The sequence below is a fragment of the Rhinoderma darwinii genome, chromosome 11 (assembly GCF_050947455.1).
Source record: "Rhinoderma darwinii isolate aRhiDar2 chromosome 11, aRhiDar2.hap1, whole genome shotgun sequence".
NCBI classification, from domain to species: Eukaryota; Metazoa; Chordata; class Amphibia; order Anura; family Rhinodermatidae; genus Rhinoderma; species Rhinoderma darwinii.
In genome coordinates this window covers 58386685-58406971 of record NC_134697.1, presented here as the reverse complement: position 1 = coordinate 58406971, position 20287 = coordinate 58386685, and the positions used below count along the sequence as shown (strand labels likewise).

General features: G+C 34.8%; 1 protein-coding gene across 11 annotated transcripts in view; it reads right to left on the bottom strand.

Annotated features, from left to right (window-relative positions):
* Positions 1 to 20287, bottom strand: part of PAX2 (paired box 2) — a 63414-nt gene that overhangs the window by 42231 nt on the left and 896 nt on the right. For 8 of the 11 annotated variants that reach the window (XM_075841585.1, XM_075841582.1, XM_075841588.1 and 5 more), the window contains exons 2-3: positions 18111 to 18279; positions 17098 to 17295 (exon numbers count right to left, since the gene is read on the bottom strand). In XM_075841585.1, the coding sequence (XP_075697700.1) occupies positions 17098 to 17295; positions 18111 to 18279 (367 nt within the window). The remainder of the gene's footprint in view (positions 1 to 17097; positions 17296 to 18110; positions 18280 to 20287) is intronic. The other 3 variants (XM_075841586.1, XM_075841584.1, XM_075841593.1) reach the window with 1 other exon arrangement.

The window sequence follows — 20287 nt, the reverse complement described above, 5'->3', positions numbered from 1 at the left end:
AAGAGAAAACAAACACAAATTTACTTTGTGGTTATTTTTATTTCTTTGTTCTTTAAAGAAACAAAACATAACACAGCATATATGATTGTGAGCTCGCAATTGAAACCACTCAAATCCCACCCCAACAATTTTGAATAGGTTGGGCAATCTGTTTTTTTTAATGAACATATTTTTTCCTTTTAAGAATCAATACGAAAGAAAAGAGTTGCTCTTTAAAACATTACTAATGACTTGGGACATGATTACAGCTCAAGCAGATTAATGCTGGCAATTCTTTTTAAGCCATAACAAGCTTTCATAGACAATGAAGCTGTAAAACAAGCTCCGAAAATGAAGCCAAGTTGTGTTTCGCTAACAGTATATATAATAGTATGAAAAAGTTTAAAGGTATAAAAAGGACATATAGCGAAGCATCATGGGAGCTTCATAAGCAAGACTTGCTAACTTGCAGTGTCTAGAATGTGTTCTGCTTTCTAAACAAAGACAAAGCTAGTAATATCTTCTTATCCATTTATAATACATATTTTTGCAGGTTATATCAATGATATCAAACTGACAAATCTTCCGAGCTGAGTGTATAAAATACAGGAACTACTGCTGCCGCCAGGTGTATGCTCACTGAGCCGAGCGAAGGAAGATTTAGGTATAAGAGGTTAGATCACTAAAACACATATATACTTAGCTATATTTAATATATGCGGGTATCGATAAAAGTGCCTCCCAGCTATTTTATTTTTTTAAGTAAGTCCTGTGTACAAGTGACAGTCAATTATATAGATTTGAATATTGCCTTAAAGTAATGCTATTGGATAGTTAACAGGGCATGGCATGCGCATACAGTCATTAGGGCATGACCACACGTGGCGGAATTGCTCTGGAATTCTGTCCGCAGCGGAAATCCGCAGCGTACATGTTTCTCCATTGCCTTCCACAGCTTTTTAATAGGGTTCGTTTACACGTTGGGGACAATTATGCTGCGGAGCATAGGCTGCGGTGCGGAATTTGGTGTCCGCAGCATACAATGGTTTTTGCGGACGTGTCAATGGAGAGTCAAAATTCCGCAATGAAGTCCGCATATGTTATGTGCGCTGCGGAGCGTATTGGTTTTCCTAACATGACATTTCTTCATTCTAGCTGGACCTATGTATTTCTAGGTCTACAGCCAGACTGAGGAAGTCAATGGAGCACCCGTAATTACGGGAGCGTTGCTAGGCGACGTCAGTAAATAGTCACTGTCCAGGGTGCTGAAAGAGTTAAGCGATCGGCAGTAACTGTTTCTGCACCCTGGACAGTGACTACCGATCACAATATACATCAACCTGTAAAAAAAATTGAAGTTCATACTTACCAATAACTCCCTGCTTCTTCCTCCAGTCCGGCTTCCCAGGATGACGTTTCAGTCTAAGTGACGGCTGCAGCCAATCACAGGCTGCGGCGGTCACATGGACTGCTGCGTCATCCAGGTAGGTCGGGCTGGATGCCGAAAGAGGGACGCGTCACCAAGACAACGGCCGGGTAAGTATGAAATTCTTTTACTTTCACTAGGGAAAGTGCTGGCCCTTCTCTTTATCCTGCACTGATAGAGAGAAGGGAAGTACTTTCCCCTCAATACGCAATGGCTAGTCCGCATCAATTTAATGCCAATTTGGGCAGAGCCGCAACAGAATCTGCAACTCAGATTCTGTGCGGCATTGATGCGGACAGTGGTGGAAGAATTCCGCCACGTCTGGGCATGCCCTTAAGGTAACACAGCTCTTAAAGAGAATATGTCCCCTCTTCCGCAAACATGTCTGTTTTATAAATAATTGTATACCCCATGAAATAACAATTCTAGAGCATTCTAGAACTCTATGTTGGGCTGTTCCTCTGATATTCCTCCTAGAAACTTCAAAATAAACTGACAACTAGGTGTCACCAGTTGGGGGTGTCCCTACAGAGGCAGACAACGTAAGGTAACAAACAGTTGTCAATTTAATCATACATTTTGTGGAGGAAAAACAGAGGAATGGCAAAATGCAGAGTTCTAAGAAAATATTTTCCAGAATTGGGAATACTTGGGGAATACAAGTATTTACTAAAAATACTCGTGGAGAGGGGACGGGTCATCTTTAACACAGTAGTTTTAAACACAAATATTAAATATAATCAGAAAATAATATCATCATATCATCATATTGATACAAATATATATATATATATATATATATATATATATATATATATATATATATATATATTAACCCAGTGGATTTTTTCTGCAATAAGTGATGATCACAAACATGACTTTTATTTGTGCTTTTGTTATGGGCTACAATACATATTATCTAAAAATAAATAAATAATAATAGTTTATGGTTTAGATCCCATAACAACTATAATAGAGGCAGTGAAATCTTAGAGCCAATAATACAGTTTTTACCTCCTGTCCTAGACTTGAGTCTTACTAGTTTTTACCCTCAAAACTTCCTTTATTGCCTTTGACTTCCAAGAGCCTACTTCCAAACATACCATCTTTTTTTTAATTAAAAATGTATGTCTCATTTTTGTTCCCCATACATTCTATATTGATTTACCTATTTTTCAAAAAGTGCTAAAAAAAAATGGAATTCCATTGTGTGTTATTTTAATACATACTAGTAAAGCAAATTTATGCTGGCATTGTGCGTGAAAACATTAGCCCTAAGCAGTTCCCAGACAATATATTTCTTATCAGTGAGGTTAGGCTGTACTTTACTTAGCCAGTGATTAATTCAGAAAGTTTAATAAGTGATTTTGGGAGGAAGCCTGCAGGTGTACTCACTGTCCAGTCCTATTGATGGTATCTTTACTTATTTGGCTTTGGACTTCAGTGGAACCATAATAAGCAGAAAATAACTTATTATGTATCATTATTATATATTGTTCAGTCTGAGATAAATACATTTATTTTTACCATGTCTTGAGGCAGTATAGTATATTTATCCCAGGTTTATGCATACGTCTGCTCAGTCATTGGTCCTTAGGTTTGGTCTTAAATGTGTAAAACTCCCAAGTGTCATAGTCTGACTTCATTGATTTTTCCTGAGCTGTGAGGCCAGAGGATGGGGATGGGGTGCAGGGGAAGAGATTTAAATAGAAAACTATAAATTATTTCTGACAGTAAAGCAATAGTGTCAGTGTGCTGAGCAGAAGTCCTGTGTCACTATTAGATACTTCTTAACCTGGTAACACTGTAGAAAAGGTTAAATGTCTGATGGAACCATATACCTATGGGGCTAAATGGATCCCAGCCTCAAAACAAGTCATATGGGCCAAATATATCAATGCTTTGGCTGCTAATATTCATCTTATTATTGACTATGGTGCACAGTCCATACATCTGAAACCTCCTTGGTTGACATGGGGCTTTGAAGATGATAGAGAACTCTACAAATATATTATCATTTAATACATCATCTAGAAATGTCCATGTAAGTATATATATATATGTATATATATATATATATATATATATATATATATATATATATATATATTACAGTATATATAATTTTTTTCATTAAAAAAAATCTGGGAAAAAAGTATATATTGGATTAATATTTTGTCACTATTATTACTGAAGTGTGATGTCAGGAATATAACAACTATGGGTTGACATCTTAGATGTACTGATAGATTGTTTCTGTTTGTTTAATTTCATTGTAGAGACATTTTGGTTTATTCATTTGTCAGTGGAAATACCCTATTATACATTCCATGTAAACAAGAAATTCACTGAGTCAAGCACCTGAACTAATGAAGTCTGTTTTCTTATGGATTTGTGTGCTATGGTTGATTGACCCGTAAACTAAAATATACAAAGATTTCCTAATACCTCACAATGCATTCTTAGTAAGTGATTAGGAAATCATGGAGAAATTGGTAATGACTGGCAGGATTTTCCCTGTGATGTCATCAAAAACGATGTCATCTTAATATATTGGAGTTGTTGACACTCCTGAGATGGTCAGTAAGCTTCTGGATAAACATGACTAAATATGTAATTGTTCTCACACATATATATATATATACATATATATATATATATATATATATATATATATATATATATATATATATATATATATATACATATATATATTTTTTTTTTATATTTTTTATTTATTTTTTATTATTATTATTTTATTTTTTTTACTGTCCGCTGTGGGGTTCATAATCTAAATTCCATATCTGTATGTTTTATATATGTTCTGCGTTCTGTGTGTCAGTAGTATAAGGCCCGGGTCCTTATATGTGGCAGTGCAATATGCACTCAAATAATTAAGTACCTCTTCGCAAACTAAGAAAAAATGTGTAAGACTTTATCTCAGATTTCAAATAAAATCAGAAAGGCCTATAGGATTTTCTTGTTTTATCTGTGCCTTCATTTCACCCTATGCTGTGTTGTTACAGAATGGATAGTATTTGTTCAGGCGGGGAGAGCTGAGGCCATTGTTGAAGACTTTCCCCCAAGGTGTTCTTATCAATGGAATCTTACAATGGCTTTAGTAGACCTCCGGTGTTGATATGACTCTCCCATTCAGTCGCATTCAGGTTTAGTTCTGCAGAACCAGTATAACAGATGCTAATAGGAACCGTGCCTATTGTGCGATCACTTTGGCTCTCACACTGTCCTTTGCACCATTAGGATAGTGTTTCTGCTCCCAAGTCTATGTACATATATATATATATATGTGTGTGTGTGTGTGTGTGTGTGTGTGTGTGTGTGTGTGTGTGTATATATATATATATATATATATATGTGTGTGTGTGTGTGTGTGTGTGTGTGTGTGTGTGTGTGTGTGTGTGTGTGTGTATATATATATATATATATATTTATATATATATATATATATATATATATATATATATATATATATATATATATAAAATATGTATCTTTAGTTGTCACCTCCTTTAAGTATAGATAAGAAAACAAGAGTCAATACTTTATTTATATTTTTAACTTAGCTCCATAACAATTGATTGACCACCTGCTTTGTGCCATTCACATAAATCCAGGGACTTTATTCAGGAGTCATGTTCGTTCTATTGAATAAGCAATTTGGGAGGGTGAATTAACTGCCGTAGCTAGAAAGTCCCTGAAGAAATATTAAAATTGCTGGCAGACCAAATCAATACTCGCTGAACACCCAGTATGAGTGGCCTTGGATTGTGTCTATAATGGATATGCACAGAATCCTTTGCCAAATAAAGGGGGATTCCTTTGCAGTCACATAGCTGTACTTCACTGTCAGTCAATTTTAATAACAACTGATCCTCTATGAAAAAAGTGATTGTATTTCTTTTTCTACAAGTCCCCCTCTCTTTCCCTTGATTATTCTGAAACCAAGCGTATAGAACTGTTTAGATCAAACACATCAACAGATGTTTATAGAGTCCCTGCCCTATTACTAGGAGTTCAATGTCTGTCACATAATGACTACCTCTAAATAATAATGGAAAGTGAAGGCAGAGCTTACTAAAATCACTAGTTTTGTCAATATGAATTGTTCCGTGAGAATCACTAAGTGCTGATGTCAGTTGTCACAATATAAGGTAATGGCATGCTCAAGTCAATAGTATGTACGGTCCAGGTCAGACTGTGATGTTCAGTCAATCATAATCCAGTTGAACTGTATATCAGAAGATGTCAGCACTTTATATATGATAACTACTAGCAATAATACTGTTTATTTCTGTAGATCTTATTGCTGTGGTTCAGCAAATGTAATAATACAAGTAGTGCTATGTACCTGATAATCAAATTGAGCCAGCCTGAGTAGACCTAAGACCTAAGCCTAAGTTTAGATGTAAGCAGCAAATGCGGAACAGAGAAATATCATCACCATTAAGGGTATTTTTACACCGGCCCATTTTGGCCAGTGCAGCGAGCACCGATCAACGAGACAGCTTGTTGATCGGCACTCGCTTGCTCCTTTCACAAGCAGATATGGATGGGGACGAGCGGTCGTTGCTCCCATCGCTCGTCCCCTTACATTATTATCATATCGGCAGCACGTCTTCATGTTTACACATTTAAAACGATACGATCAGCTGATGAATGAGCGTTAGCTCGCTCATCTACTGATCACTGCCCTGTTTACACAGGGCATTTATCTGGAACGAGAGTTCTTTGAACTCTTGTTTGCCCGATTATTGGCCAGTGTAAAATGGCCTTATCCCTCTTTAGAAACTTTGATGTCGATGGAATAAAGAAATGTTGATTGGTATTCTATAGTAAATACTGTACATTAGGAAATATGCCAGTTCATGCGCCATATTTACTAACATTATTCCTTTTTTTCTCTCAGATAAGGACGGTCAGAGACGTAACTTGAAGCTCCTGGGCCCCAATGCAAAATCTGTAACAGGGCCCCCTACCTACCATGTGCTATTTATAATACTAGTATCTTATTTATGAGGTGGAGGGACTTTTGGGCCACCTCAAGCACCAGGGCCCGGTAGCGACTGATACAGCTGCACCTCCTATAGCTATGCCCCCAAGTACGGTTGTAGAATAGGGGTCATGTCCATGCAGTCGTTTTTTGACAACACATGTCTGAATAAAGTAAAGTTGTGCATGCACGGCGGCTAGAGCTGATGTACAGACTGGCCTCCAATTTAAAGTTTCAAATAATGTATGAAATGTCCGAACAATATGTTAATAAATATGGGTCATTACAATTCTAACAAATATGTCATTCAAATGACACTATTGATACATGACCCCAAATGTGTCTAGATAACTACTGCCACTATACTGGTCCCTCCAGAAAAGAAGTAGTTAAAGTATAACATTAATGATGACGCCAACCTGAGGTGTTGCAGTAACAGTATGCAGAATTGTCTAAAGGGGGTTTTACACCGGCAGATTATCGTGCAGACAAGCGTTTATAGAACGCTCGTTGCTGATGATTGCCTGTGTAAACAGGGCAGTGATCAGTAGATGAACGAGTAAACGCTCGATCATCTGCTGGTCATATTGTTTTAAAAAAGTTAAATATTATCGTTGTCGGCCGCAAACGGGGAGGCGCACTGCCGACATGATAATGTATTGGGACTAGCGATCAGAGTAACGACCGCTCGTCCCCATCCACAGCTCCATGTGACCGGAGCAAATGAGCACTGATCAACAATGACTTGTTGATTGGCGCTCGCTGCAACGCCCGAATATCGGCCGGTGTAAAAGGGCCTTAAGAACGTTTAGTTTGAACAAATCTCCAGATCATTTAGGACATAAAGGGCAGTCATGACTCCACGGTCTACAGCTCTACAGTCATAGCACTCCCAGTACATTAGACATTTGTCGGAGATTAGTGTGTATCCAATACAAGTTACATTGGCGACCCTCATGGCACATTACAGGCAAGTTACATTGTTACTAACTTTACCAGGTCTTAGACAGGAAAATGTTACACTACTTTGTATAGGCTACTATTTTCACCTGTAAGTAAATTCTCTAATTTGGAACCAAAAATTACCATGTTCAGTGTCCAAGAGCCACTATATTATAGCCCAGGTTTCACTGAATTTTGCCCTTCCACCACCTTTAGATGTAAGCCATTATTTACTTTTAGTGAAGGTCATCTTTCCTCTGTCACCTCCCTACATCCATGATTTTTATGACCCAAGACAAAATTTCCCTCCTGGACAATGACATTGTTTATTTCTAATAAACGTATGCTCTAAAGTTTAAAATATGTAATATGACAGAACATGGCGAGAACCCAACAATATACAATGTGGGCAGTAAGCCTAGTCACCCTCTTATTTGAAATGGCAACCAAAACAGCCCCTCCCTCTACCCACAAAAAAACAACTTTAGAATTATAATGTGCACTAACTGCACCATCAGTATAACTGTTTCATCTACGACTAAGGCAAAAAATTGTCTGATTTAGACTTTTATGGCAAAACATTGTAAATATAACGTAACACCAATTGAGCTTTTTACTATGCAGCTTACACGCCATGTTTATCTATGTAGCTTTAGTCTGTTTGCTGCTATATGCTTGATCATTACTGTTAACATTTCATGGGCTAGGTTACCATTTAATTAATTTGTGCACTGAATGTTCCATTTTTCATTATGCCTCTGTGACATTTAGCATTTTCTATGTGTTTGACATAAATAATGACACAGGTGTGGCAATGCAGCTTGTGTGCTCAAATAAAGGAAAGCCAAGTCTCCTTTCTCACTTATGTATGAGGCTAATGTAAGCTGCGTATAATATGGCTGCACCAATGTCTGTGTGATATATCGGTACTAACAATCCTATACAGGTAGTACTTATATTTATAAATATGGAGCATTGCTCTTGAATTTTGCATTTAGATTGCAGGCAGTATGGATGTTGTGATCTTAAAATGGCCATTGATATATATATATTTTTTAGGTTACGCTCAATAATGAACATTTTTGCAAATAATTGTTTTAACCACAGTAACAAACCAGATTTTATGAAAATTCTTGGTTTGTAAGTAAAATTCATAGGTTACGTTTTCAAATTTTTCTGGGTTCTTGACCACAATTGAGTCGAAAGTTTGACAGATTCAATATGTTGTTAAATCGTTTTGTTCACACCTCCTTTTTTCCTTATGTTCAGGGTCTATGTTAGAAAATGTTGCCTATGTATACACTGAATGTGTCCTTAGGGTAAAATGGGCCCAACATATGCCAAAATGTATCCTTTCTGCATCTGTTTGGCCAGTATATGTTGGTATACCTTTTTAGTTGACTGCATTGAAAACCATATAAAAAGCGTAACTATACTTTTCATTATAAGGGGATCCTGCAAAAAGTTGTATACATTGTACAATGCAAGTCAATTGGTGATGTGTGCAAATGTATGATGGGGCCATATGTTTGATATGTATATATATTGGGATAGGTACAGAAGGATATTGCTAGCAAGCCATGAGCAGTCTATAACTTAGTAATAGTGAAAAAAGTTTTAACAAAAGTTTATGCTATGATTAAGGACCCTAGTGGTCTGAAACGCGTAAGCGTGGTCCCGGGATTGTTGTTTTATCCCTATTTTTAAATGACCTAAATAAAAATCGAATTTTTTATACATTCGAGTGCTGGATCTGCCTTTTCTACACACCATTTTTATAACTTAGTAATACAACAACAAGAAAAACGACAACAACAGTTAGCAAAGACGGTTATCGGTGTCAACTACAAGTGGCAGACAACCAGTGGGTTAACATCGCCCATTCTAAGTGCTGGAGTTCCTGGACACTTTTTTTATTATGTCATTAACCTTAAAATATTTTGTCCTTTATAAGAATAGAGTAAAAAAGGCTGATCATGGCATTAGCACCTTGGCGAGACGCTCAGGTCTTTATTTTTGCTGCCAGGGCTGATCTATGCTTGCCATGTATTTAAGCAAATCTTAAATTATAAAGCAATAGTAAAAGCAATGTGTTATATGAACAAGTGCTTTCCTTTTATAGCAGCCATAACATTCACCGTGCAGTGGGACTGCGCACATAAAATAAAGACCGCCACACTGCCCGTTACATCCAGCTTTTTTACCTAACACATTTGCTTCTGTAATGGCCTTTGTCAATACTCCTGGGAGAGCTGAATGTTCAAAAGCATAAAAAAAAAAAAAGGTTTTGGAGAATGGATTTGTTTTGACTAATTTGCCGCTGTGGCCAGATTGACGGACACTGCCAATGCTATATTATTATTATTACCGGTGTTATTATATTCATTTGTTTATTCATAATCAAGTGGCATGGGTGTATCTGGATACATTTACAGTCATTTAGGCCATTCTCTTCCTAATTGGAGCTGGTACCTTTTTGCTGAATGCCCAGGCAGACGGTATTATTGGTCAGAAATCCATAAACACATTGCTGACCCTATGTTTCCTTACTGTGCAAGTGCTGTCTGCTGAAAAGGCACTACACAGTTGTATTATATGCAAACAGCATTTTGCCACAGTGAAATTAACCTGGCGCCCATTTCCATATTTTAGTGGCGTAACGCATGGGTGGGTGCTTTAGAAAGATAAAAAGCTGAGAGTCTGCCGGAATATCTCTCACTGCTCTGCATATAGGTTCAGAGTCTATTTTATAATATACATACACCTCTGTGCCTTTTTATGGTTCATTGCACTATGTCAATTTAATATCATATTGGCAAGAAAATCCTTTTTGAGGTCATTATGCGGACAGCAGCAGCCTCTCGAATCTGTTTAAGACAAATAGAGGATATGTTCATTCAGCAGTGCTAGTTTTCAGTTTAAGCCTAGCCCCATAAAAAATGTAAGTATCGTCATTATTATAATTATCCAATTTCATATTGTTATTATTATTACTGATACACAGTGTTAGCAGGAAAATAAGGTTTGTAATTTGCCGTAATGTCTATTTCATCGCGGTTTTGTTCTATGGTCTGTTTGAAGCCTAACCTTATTCACTTAACAACAATCAGCATGGCCATACTTGGAGGATATTGCTTTGTAATGTAGCCGCACAGTTTGCAAGCTTTATTTATTTATTTTTGCAAGGATTTGGACATGCAATGGGGATGTGACCTTGCGGAAAAGAACAATGCCCTAGGAAAGTCACAGAAAAAAAAAATCACTCTGGTTTTAAATAATTGCGGGCTGTTAAACAGAGAATCCCAGCCTATCATACCAGTAATGGAAATAAATCCCATTGTATTTGCATTTTAATTTTCCACATAAACAATAGGCCTATAGTGTGCTGGGTATCTAGGAGCAAAAAAAAAATAAAAAAATCACCAGGCTGAATTTAATTAGAAATGAAAAGTTTATAGGTGCCTCTTTAATACGATTAATGCACAGTTAACATTTATCACATACATATGCTGGATCCTGCTCAAATTGCCCTTTCTTAAGCAGCCACAGTGCATGAAATGAATTTTTCTTGACTTTTTGTGTGTGAATGTGCATGTGTGTGCGCGCTTGTCTCTTGTGAGGCAGCCCGCTCTCTAAACATCTCATTAAAATGTTATGCTGATGCCAGTGTAACGGAAGAATGACCCCTAGTTACAGTGCAAAGTTCATTAATGCTCTGCACAGATGGGTGGGATTTGCACCTGACTCCTTACTCTCCACCCTCTATGCCAACAGTGCTTGTAGAGAGAGAAAAAAAGTGCCATGATTTCCCATATATGCATCATTCAGGACTTTTAGATGTCTTCTAGCATGCATGGACGATTTATATGAATGGAAATGTCATTTGCATTAGATACGAGCAGGCTTTCAAACATTAAACAGGACCACATTTTTTTATAGCGCCAGCATGCAACTCTAACATAATAGTGAGAGTGTTGTTATATGGACAATGAATCTAATGGAATAAATATATTTGAAGACATTCTAGTGCGGAGATCATATCTGTCACATCGCTTCATATTACACACCTAATACATTGGTTTCTATGCTTAGAATTCTATCAAATATTATTAATAATAATACATTTTCAGCACAGTATGTATGATCTATGCACTAGAATTTGTTGGTAAGATTAACATAATACTTATATAGTAACAGAAACAAGAGTTTAGATTAAAAAAAAAAACAAGCAAAGAATCAAAGGCCTATATACTATGATTTCTCCATTAGAGAAAATTTTTTAATTTTTGAGAATTCTGGTGGATCCACATTGATTACTTGGATTATTGCATATCAGACCAACCTCCTAACTAGCTAAGCATGGTCTAAATAATAATATAAACCCTAATAATATTCCTAAATGAGGAACATGAATGGTTATCCTCAGGCAGGAGAGACACTGCTAACCACTTATAAATGTCTTGAAATTTCAATAATCCAATCACAATTTACCCACAGAAATTCACTGTTATTTAAGCATCACAAGTTTCACCTTTTTCTAATTCTACATCAACATGGAATATTTTGTATAGACTTAAGACACTGACTAGATTAAGTGCTGGATGAGTTATTGATGGAGAATAGGTCTCTTGGGGATGGATCTATTGTATCAAGAGACATTTATATTTGTAGCCAAAGTCTATTAGAATTGACCTGACGATGAGCAGATCTTTTTTGTATTATAGTATAATGAAGCTCATTTAGTCGGAACTCTATACTTTATCCATGCTGTAGAAGTTGTATATTCGTCCATTGGAATTTATAATTCCCATTGAAGAATTTCTGTATTGAACTATTTTGCTGTCTGTTTTCCAGTGACAGTGGATCTGGTTACCATGTTATTGATTGGTTTTTACACAGACAGAAGGTTTTGTGCTGGTCTCTGATCTAAATCTACCTCTCTATGGGCCAATTGTTACAAATATGGGATAGGATTGCACTCCAGACCACACTTGATGAACTGTGCTGAATTGAATGGACATTAATAAATGGACTTGGGTTGTGTGTTGGGAAGGGAATTGAGAGGTTACCTGGCACATTTATGGATTTATAGCGCTCCATATCTGAAGCGATTATCTTATTGAGTTATCAGTCTATAGCCTTTTGTGATATTCAAGCACTGCTAATCTAAATGCCTGGGTATATCTTTGATCTCACATGTATTTTTGTATTTCTTTGACCTATACATGTGTCTCTGGGAAAATGACAAGATAGACTTGTAAATTCCAATAACAACATTCTTTTTGTAGACTGGATAGACAAAAAATGAACTGTTACAGACAAAAAAAAACATGTATTTATAATCTCTGATAGCCAACAGCTAATCTAAGGTATGGAACAGAGAACTATATGAAACACATTGCTGGACTGAATAATTGGGGTAGGGGGATAACACATTACAGTCGAGATAGAGCTGATGATTTACTATAGGTGTAAGTTCGCATGAGCTTGGTTTAGATATTTTCTAACATGTACATTTTCATAGAAAAGGTCACCAAATATATGGATTACCAACTTGCAGCACTTATTACAGCACATATAGGGAGAGATCACGGCAGTTTACAATACCTCAGGATAAGTAATCATAAAAGAACCAATCACAGATGGCTTCATTAAGAAAATTATAATAATTACTCTCATTACTTCTAGTAGGATGCAGTCCGCATGTTATTACGAGTCCATACATAACTACTTTATATTATAAATATGATTGAAATATAACAAAGTAACCAGAAAAAGCTGTTTAATTGCACCCAGCCACAGGATCAAAGTTTCAAACATAGACTATTATTAAGCGAACATAGTCAGCCGAAACCAAGAGCTGTATTAACGAAAGTAGACCATAAAAACCTCAAAAAAATGATGAAAACCAGGGTATATTAACTCATTTCTAAATATTGGCTCTATCTCTCTGTCAACATTTGTAACTCTACATTTGCCCATTGTCTTGTATATTGCCACTGGTACAATCGTACTGGATTGCAAAAGAAGAAATAAAATGGACATTTGTTTTATTAAACATTATCCCAAAAATATGGCTAAAAATAGCCCAAACTCATATATTAGGTAAGATAAGAAGAAAACACTATCATATTGCAGTGATAAAAGTAATTTTATTTTCTTCAGAATTTTGCTCATAAATGATCCGTTTTATATGACCCAGCACAGTGGGCTTATGGAATATTGAGGCAAAAATATGAACTATTAGCTAAAATGCCCCAGCTATTTATTTCTAATATCTGAAAATAACTTCAGAACTTGAATTTTGAATTCAAAATGAAATTTGAAAAATGAGCAATCAATGTCATAAAAATATTTAAAAAAATCACAATTTGCTACTGAATTATATCAACCAGATTTACTATTAATAAAAAGAGAAATAGATGATATAGAGAAAAAAATTAGGAAAATTCTAAAAAATAAAAAAATAGAAAGAAAGTAAAGTACATTGTGTTCAGTTAAATGCTATGAAACATTACAAATGCAAATGTACTGACAATTTACAGAAATCATTTTTTTTTTTTTCCAACAAACAGAATGTAGCAATAAATCTTTGTGGCTGCTATACATTTACCCTGAAGTTTTTTTTCTCAGCCGCAACTGACTGATGTATATTGAAAAAAATAACTTTTTGGATCATCTTTACAAAAAACGACAGCCGAAATACTAGTAGATGCGTAAAAGTTTTAGCACTTCAAAATTTGTTAACCAATACTTTTATTTTATAAAAAAAAGTTATCCTGGTACATGAAGTTAGAGCCTTAAAATTCCAAATTAAAATTCAATGATTTCAAAATCAGAATTTCATGAAACATAAGATACGATTTAATCAGCGGGTAATGGACTATAATGTCCCAAATGTTTTTTAAAGTTTTTTTTCAGAGACTTTACTAATTATAACAATATACAATTATGCCATAAAATAGAGATATACATATCCCGCAGTATAAATTATATGCATTTATACATACACGGCAGTAATCACCAGGCACACCGATAGGAGAACTTTTGTCCCAAAAATTGGTTCCATGTTATAATATATATATATATATATATATATATATATATATATATACACATATATATAGATAGATAGATAGATAGATAGATAGATAGATAGATAGATAGATAGATAGATAGATAGATAGATAGATAGATAGATAGATAGATAGATAGATAGATAGATAGATAGATAGATATTACAAATTCCTCTATCCTGAAATCTATTGGACATATTTCTGAGCAAAGTGGTTATTTTATGATGTCGTGTCATTCCTTACTAACGTGTCCTTTAAATTCTGAAATTTATGAACTTCTGAAAATATAGTTGTAGCAGACCTGAGTTGTTTTTTTTTCATTCGGCGCAGCTTATATCCCAATGTTTAATTTTTGTTATTTGACATAAACACATACATGCACATAAACCTACTTCATGATCTCGACTCATACAGTTATGATGATGCATTAGTGATGAAGTCGCCATGGAGTCAAATGACAAATTCCGCTCTGCTACATCTGTAAATAGGCATTTTATAACAGCAATATTAGAACAAGCTCTGCATGAGAGCTTGCAACCCTTTAATTGTTCCTGGTATTGCTATACCCCATAGTAGGCCCCATTGCTTCAAAGGGATTAGTACGTACTCCCCTAAACTAACTATCAAGTTATCCAACTTCATATTTAATAGGTGAATTTCCCAATCTATACCATAGACAACCTGCTCAGGTGCAATGCGCATATTATACAAGACATAAAACATAATCTACTAATGCCAAGAAAACAGAAAAGTCAAGATATCTTACATCACGCATTAATTGTACTGTCTTGTATAACTATATATTAAGCGAAATTAAATGGAGAAGGCCTCTAAACCAGAGGCGGATCAACGAAAGATTAAAATGCTTAAATGGAGGGTAAGCGAAACTACAGAAAGTTTTGTGTTAATCATTACACCCACATTCTGCAATATTAAAATATTCCTCCAGTTTAACATCGACTGACTGAATCTTTGACATAAATATGTGAACACGTCTTCCGTATAGCAGTTTATCCAAGCGTTGACAATATACTGTGGTTTAAACCAATAGGATATGTATAAAGTATCAACAAGCTATTTTACTTATTTTTTTTATTTTTATCTTATCAAACTGGAATAAACTAGAACACAATGAATGAGAGAAGTTTATAGGAAGGTGTATAATTAGTCTATCAGTATTATGTTACCCTGTTCATATCTTAATAACCATTTTAATACAGATGGCACACACAGGAATAATTTCGTCAAGTAGCCCAGCAGTATATTACAGCGCATGTATGTCTCAGGGATTCTTTTTGAGCCAAGGTACATTCCAGCAGTTAATTTTACCTGCTGCTTGCAAGATGACTTGGGATAATTCCATGTCATTTGTGAAATATTAAAAACATTTACGTAGGATGCCAGAGCAATTGGAACAGATAATATCTAAATTGTATTTTCTGCTGTGTTTCTGCATGGCATTAGCAATTATAGCTGTACCTTTCCTTAGTTATGCTTGTGAATATATAATAGCAATGTCAGATCTAATGAAAGGATAGCAGAACAATGCATTTATGTGCTGTACTTATGACACAAGGTGGAAAACATGCACTGTGTAACTGCCTTATGCGCTGGTATATATATATATATACATATCTGTGTCAAATGGAGTCAAAGCTATAGTTGTATGACAAATCCAAGATAGATAGATAGATAGATAGATAGATAGATAGATAGATAGATAGATAGATAGATAGATAGATAGATAGATAGATAGATAGATAGATAGATAGATAGATAGATAGATAGATAGATAGATAGATAGATATAGATAGAAGATAGATAGATAGATAGATAGATAGATAGATAGATAGATAGATAGATAGATAGATAGATAGATAGATAGATAGATAGATAGATAGATAGATAGATAGATAGATAGATAGATAGATAGATAGAAAGAATAATTCCAATATCCCAGCATTCCAAGTATTAGATCATATGTCTAGGATTAGATCCATATATGTTTACAAATAAATTAACGCTACATTTAGATACATGTATTATTTTAGTACTGTTTCCATTGTAAATAGACACATACATGTAGATGATACACTGATGCTGACTACTTAACAGAGCAGCAATAGCTATAGGCAGGTGTAATCCTATAATAGCAGCAATTATGAGCAGCAGTGAATGTTTTCCCTAATAGAGAGAAGTTTTGGTTACAAGCTGAATCCCCTGTAATCCTGGTCCAATTTTATATGTTTGCATTTGCCACTTTTAAAGTCTGTTTGGTTAAGATAAATAAACATTGGTATTTTAATGGTTCAGTAGCTGAGACTCTGGTGATTGTCTGTAAATTTGGGAGCTGTTAAATGCTTAATTACTGAGAACACTAAACATTAGATGGAATATACTCATAAACAAAGGGAAGGCAGCAAAAGTGACATTTTACACCAGATGCAAGAAAAACAATTCAATCATGAACCCAACAGAAGAGAGACATTTCTTTGTAGAGATCTCCAGTATACAAAAATAACATACAAAGTATTCCAACTCATATAAAGCAATGCATGGAGAAGACAGGGGAAGCTGTGCACTGTAATGCAGTACAAGGTCAGGTGAGAGGTCATGGAATAATGGACAGCATGGCAGATAGGGTGATAATGGTCATGTTGTACCTGTTAATGGAGGAGACGCTGGGCACAGTGTCATTGTCACAAATGCCTTCTGCTAGCAGCCTGTCCCGGATCTCCCAGGCAAACATGGTTGGGTTCTGCCTCTTGTATTCTGCGATTTTATCTACTACTTTCGGCGTTGCTACTTTAGGCTTCGATCCACCAATTACTCCTGGTTTGATGCTGCCGGTCTCATAATACCTGCAGAGAGCATACAGTTCTTGTAAGAACCGCACAAATATAGACAGGACATACAGAGATATGGATAGATAGATAGATAGATAGATAGATAGATAGATAGATAGATAGATAGATAGATAGATAGATAGATAGATAGATAGATAGATAGATAGATAGATAGATAGATAGATAGATAGATAGATAGATAGATAGATAGATAGATAGATTTATTTTGCTGTTGATGATTTTTCATCGTTTGGAAATTCAACGACTTTAAGCAAGATCTGATCGTTCCGATATCAACAAAGCAGCAATGATAATGATTCTATGATACTAATAAGGAAGCAGCGTTTGTTACATTAGAGTATTTAAGTTAATTTAAAATGAATGTATAATCGCTATTAAAGCCTTGTAATGTCATTGAAAAAGCAGTGTAGCAAATAAGCCGACAGGAATGGAAAATGATAGAAAATCAGCAATAATCAGAGCACCAGACTATTAATGAAGGCTGCAAACATGAGCCACTGGCCGCAATCATTTGCTATAATCTACATTATTCTGCAGGACACTGCATTCCATATACATATAAATATATATATATATATATATATATATATATATATATATATATACATATATATATATATATATATATATATATATATATATATATATATATATATATATATATATATATATACATATATATATATATATATATAATCTCTCTCTATTTACCGGACATTGACGAGCTGTTAGACGATTATTATTCATTTACAAGTAATATCGTGGGTACATTGTATCTTGCCATTAGATGAAGCCAGAAGTCCTCTTACCTGCCCAGGATCTTGCTGACACAGCCATGGCTGACTCTCAGCTGCCTAGAAATGTCACAAGGTCTCACCCCTTGGTGGGCCAGCTCCACTATCCTCTGTCTCACCACATCAGGTAACGGTCTGCCATTCACAAATACCCCCCCGAGCTGGTTCACACCCCCATGCCCTGCTGGGGAAGATGGAAGACGAAAAAAAGAGGAGACACAAAGAGAGAAGAAATGGGAAAATCATTAGATAGACACTAATACTATGGGACCTTGCATACACAAACATAACTATCCCTCTCTCTCTCTATATTTACATTGACATCAGCATGGCAGTAACTGTATATAGCATAAACAAAGCATTGCATGTACAGAACATTACAGTACAGTAATCCCTCCATTGCTTATTGTGTGATGATATTGTCAGTGATTTGTTATATATAACATTTCACAGATGAGCTGCATTACTACAATGTAACAAGATCCACTGCAAACACGTGCTGCCTGCTACCAGGGACCAGGGTATCCCACTCATAGAAGGTGCCCACCACCAACATCACCCACATTTATGGGGAGATCTCACAACAACACGTGACCCAACACGAATAACAGCGGCAGGCATGCACCCTGCTCTATACATTTAATCACACTATTGCTGTATAATTATTGGCATATACCCATTGTAGTATATAAGTGAATTCTGTTATTTTATTTATCTATCTATATTATAGGTTTAATATCAAGTACTGTAAACATATAATACAGATGAATCGATATAACACACACGGACATATACATATATATATATATATATATATATATATATATATATATATGCATTTGAATTTATAACACACACACAAACACACACACACATATATATATATATATATATATATATATATATATATATATATATATATATATATATATATATATATATATAATTACATGATTAATAAGGAGATGGAGATGAGAACTGGAAAATGTGTATCAATTGTGGTAACGTGAGCACTAGGGAAAACTTTGCATCTATCTATCTATCTATCTATCTAATATCTATCTATCTATCTATCTATCTATCTATCTATCTATCTATCTATCTATATCTCTAGAGTGCAGCTGACAGTGACTTATTGACTGTGAACTTGAGGAAACTATCATTGCCCTTTTATCGATCCAATGCACAAATCGAGTTCTCCCCAAAGATGTGCCACCCCTGCTGCCCTACCATTATAGTATATGTGTGAGATTGTACCGTGCTCGTTCTCATCATCTCCTTGTATCCTCGTATCCTCTACACATGAGCTATACAGTTACCAGCAGTAATTTTCTCAGCACCTCTGTAATAAATAATTCACTACACCTCTGATAACTCCTATTACATATTATTAAAAGGCAACAGATGCAAAAAGATTACACATTAATTATTTACTTATTGGTACAATAACTGCTTGTTGTTGCATGTGGGGTGTCGGGCAATATATATATATATATATATATATATATATATATATATATATTATTTTTCATTCTTCATATTTATTCTTTAATATAACCTAATATTTAGATTATATCTGTATTTAGCATTCTGTATATTTAGATTTTAACAGCATGTGTCCAGTGACATGAACCGCACAGGTGTATTAACTGTTTTCTGCTTTCCTAAAAATGCTACATTATTGCAATTATATTTAAAGCGTGAGAACATTTTGCAATTATTTAGAATAAAATATTTCTATAAGTTTACTTTATGAATCATTACAACAGAATGATATTGACTTCAGTTTTTCGGTTTATTAATATATCTTTAAATATCCATTGCACAAATAATATCTGTAGTATATTCCGTTAATGTTCATGATCGCCACTTTTAAAATATTAATTCCCGATTTTATATAAATTATATTTCATTCTATTTCCCAAAGCCTGAATGATTAAGAATAATAATAACAACAGAAAATATTATGTTTATTATATACTGTTTATATGAAATAAGCCTGGTAGTATTATTTAAGGGCTTTGTTTCTATCAAACTATGAAAATATATTTTTCACGCGATTTCTTATTTATCCTGCCATGCAACAAAATAACATTATAATAATGTAACATATTTCAATTTTAATTCCTCATTATTGCATTAAAAATATATTGAAATGTTGTATTTTTATATGTTGCAGCTCGTTTATTTAG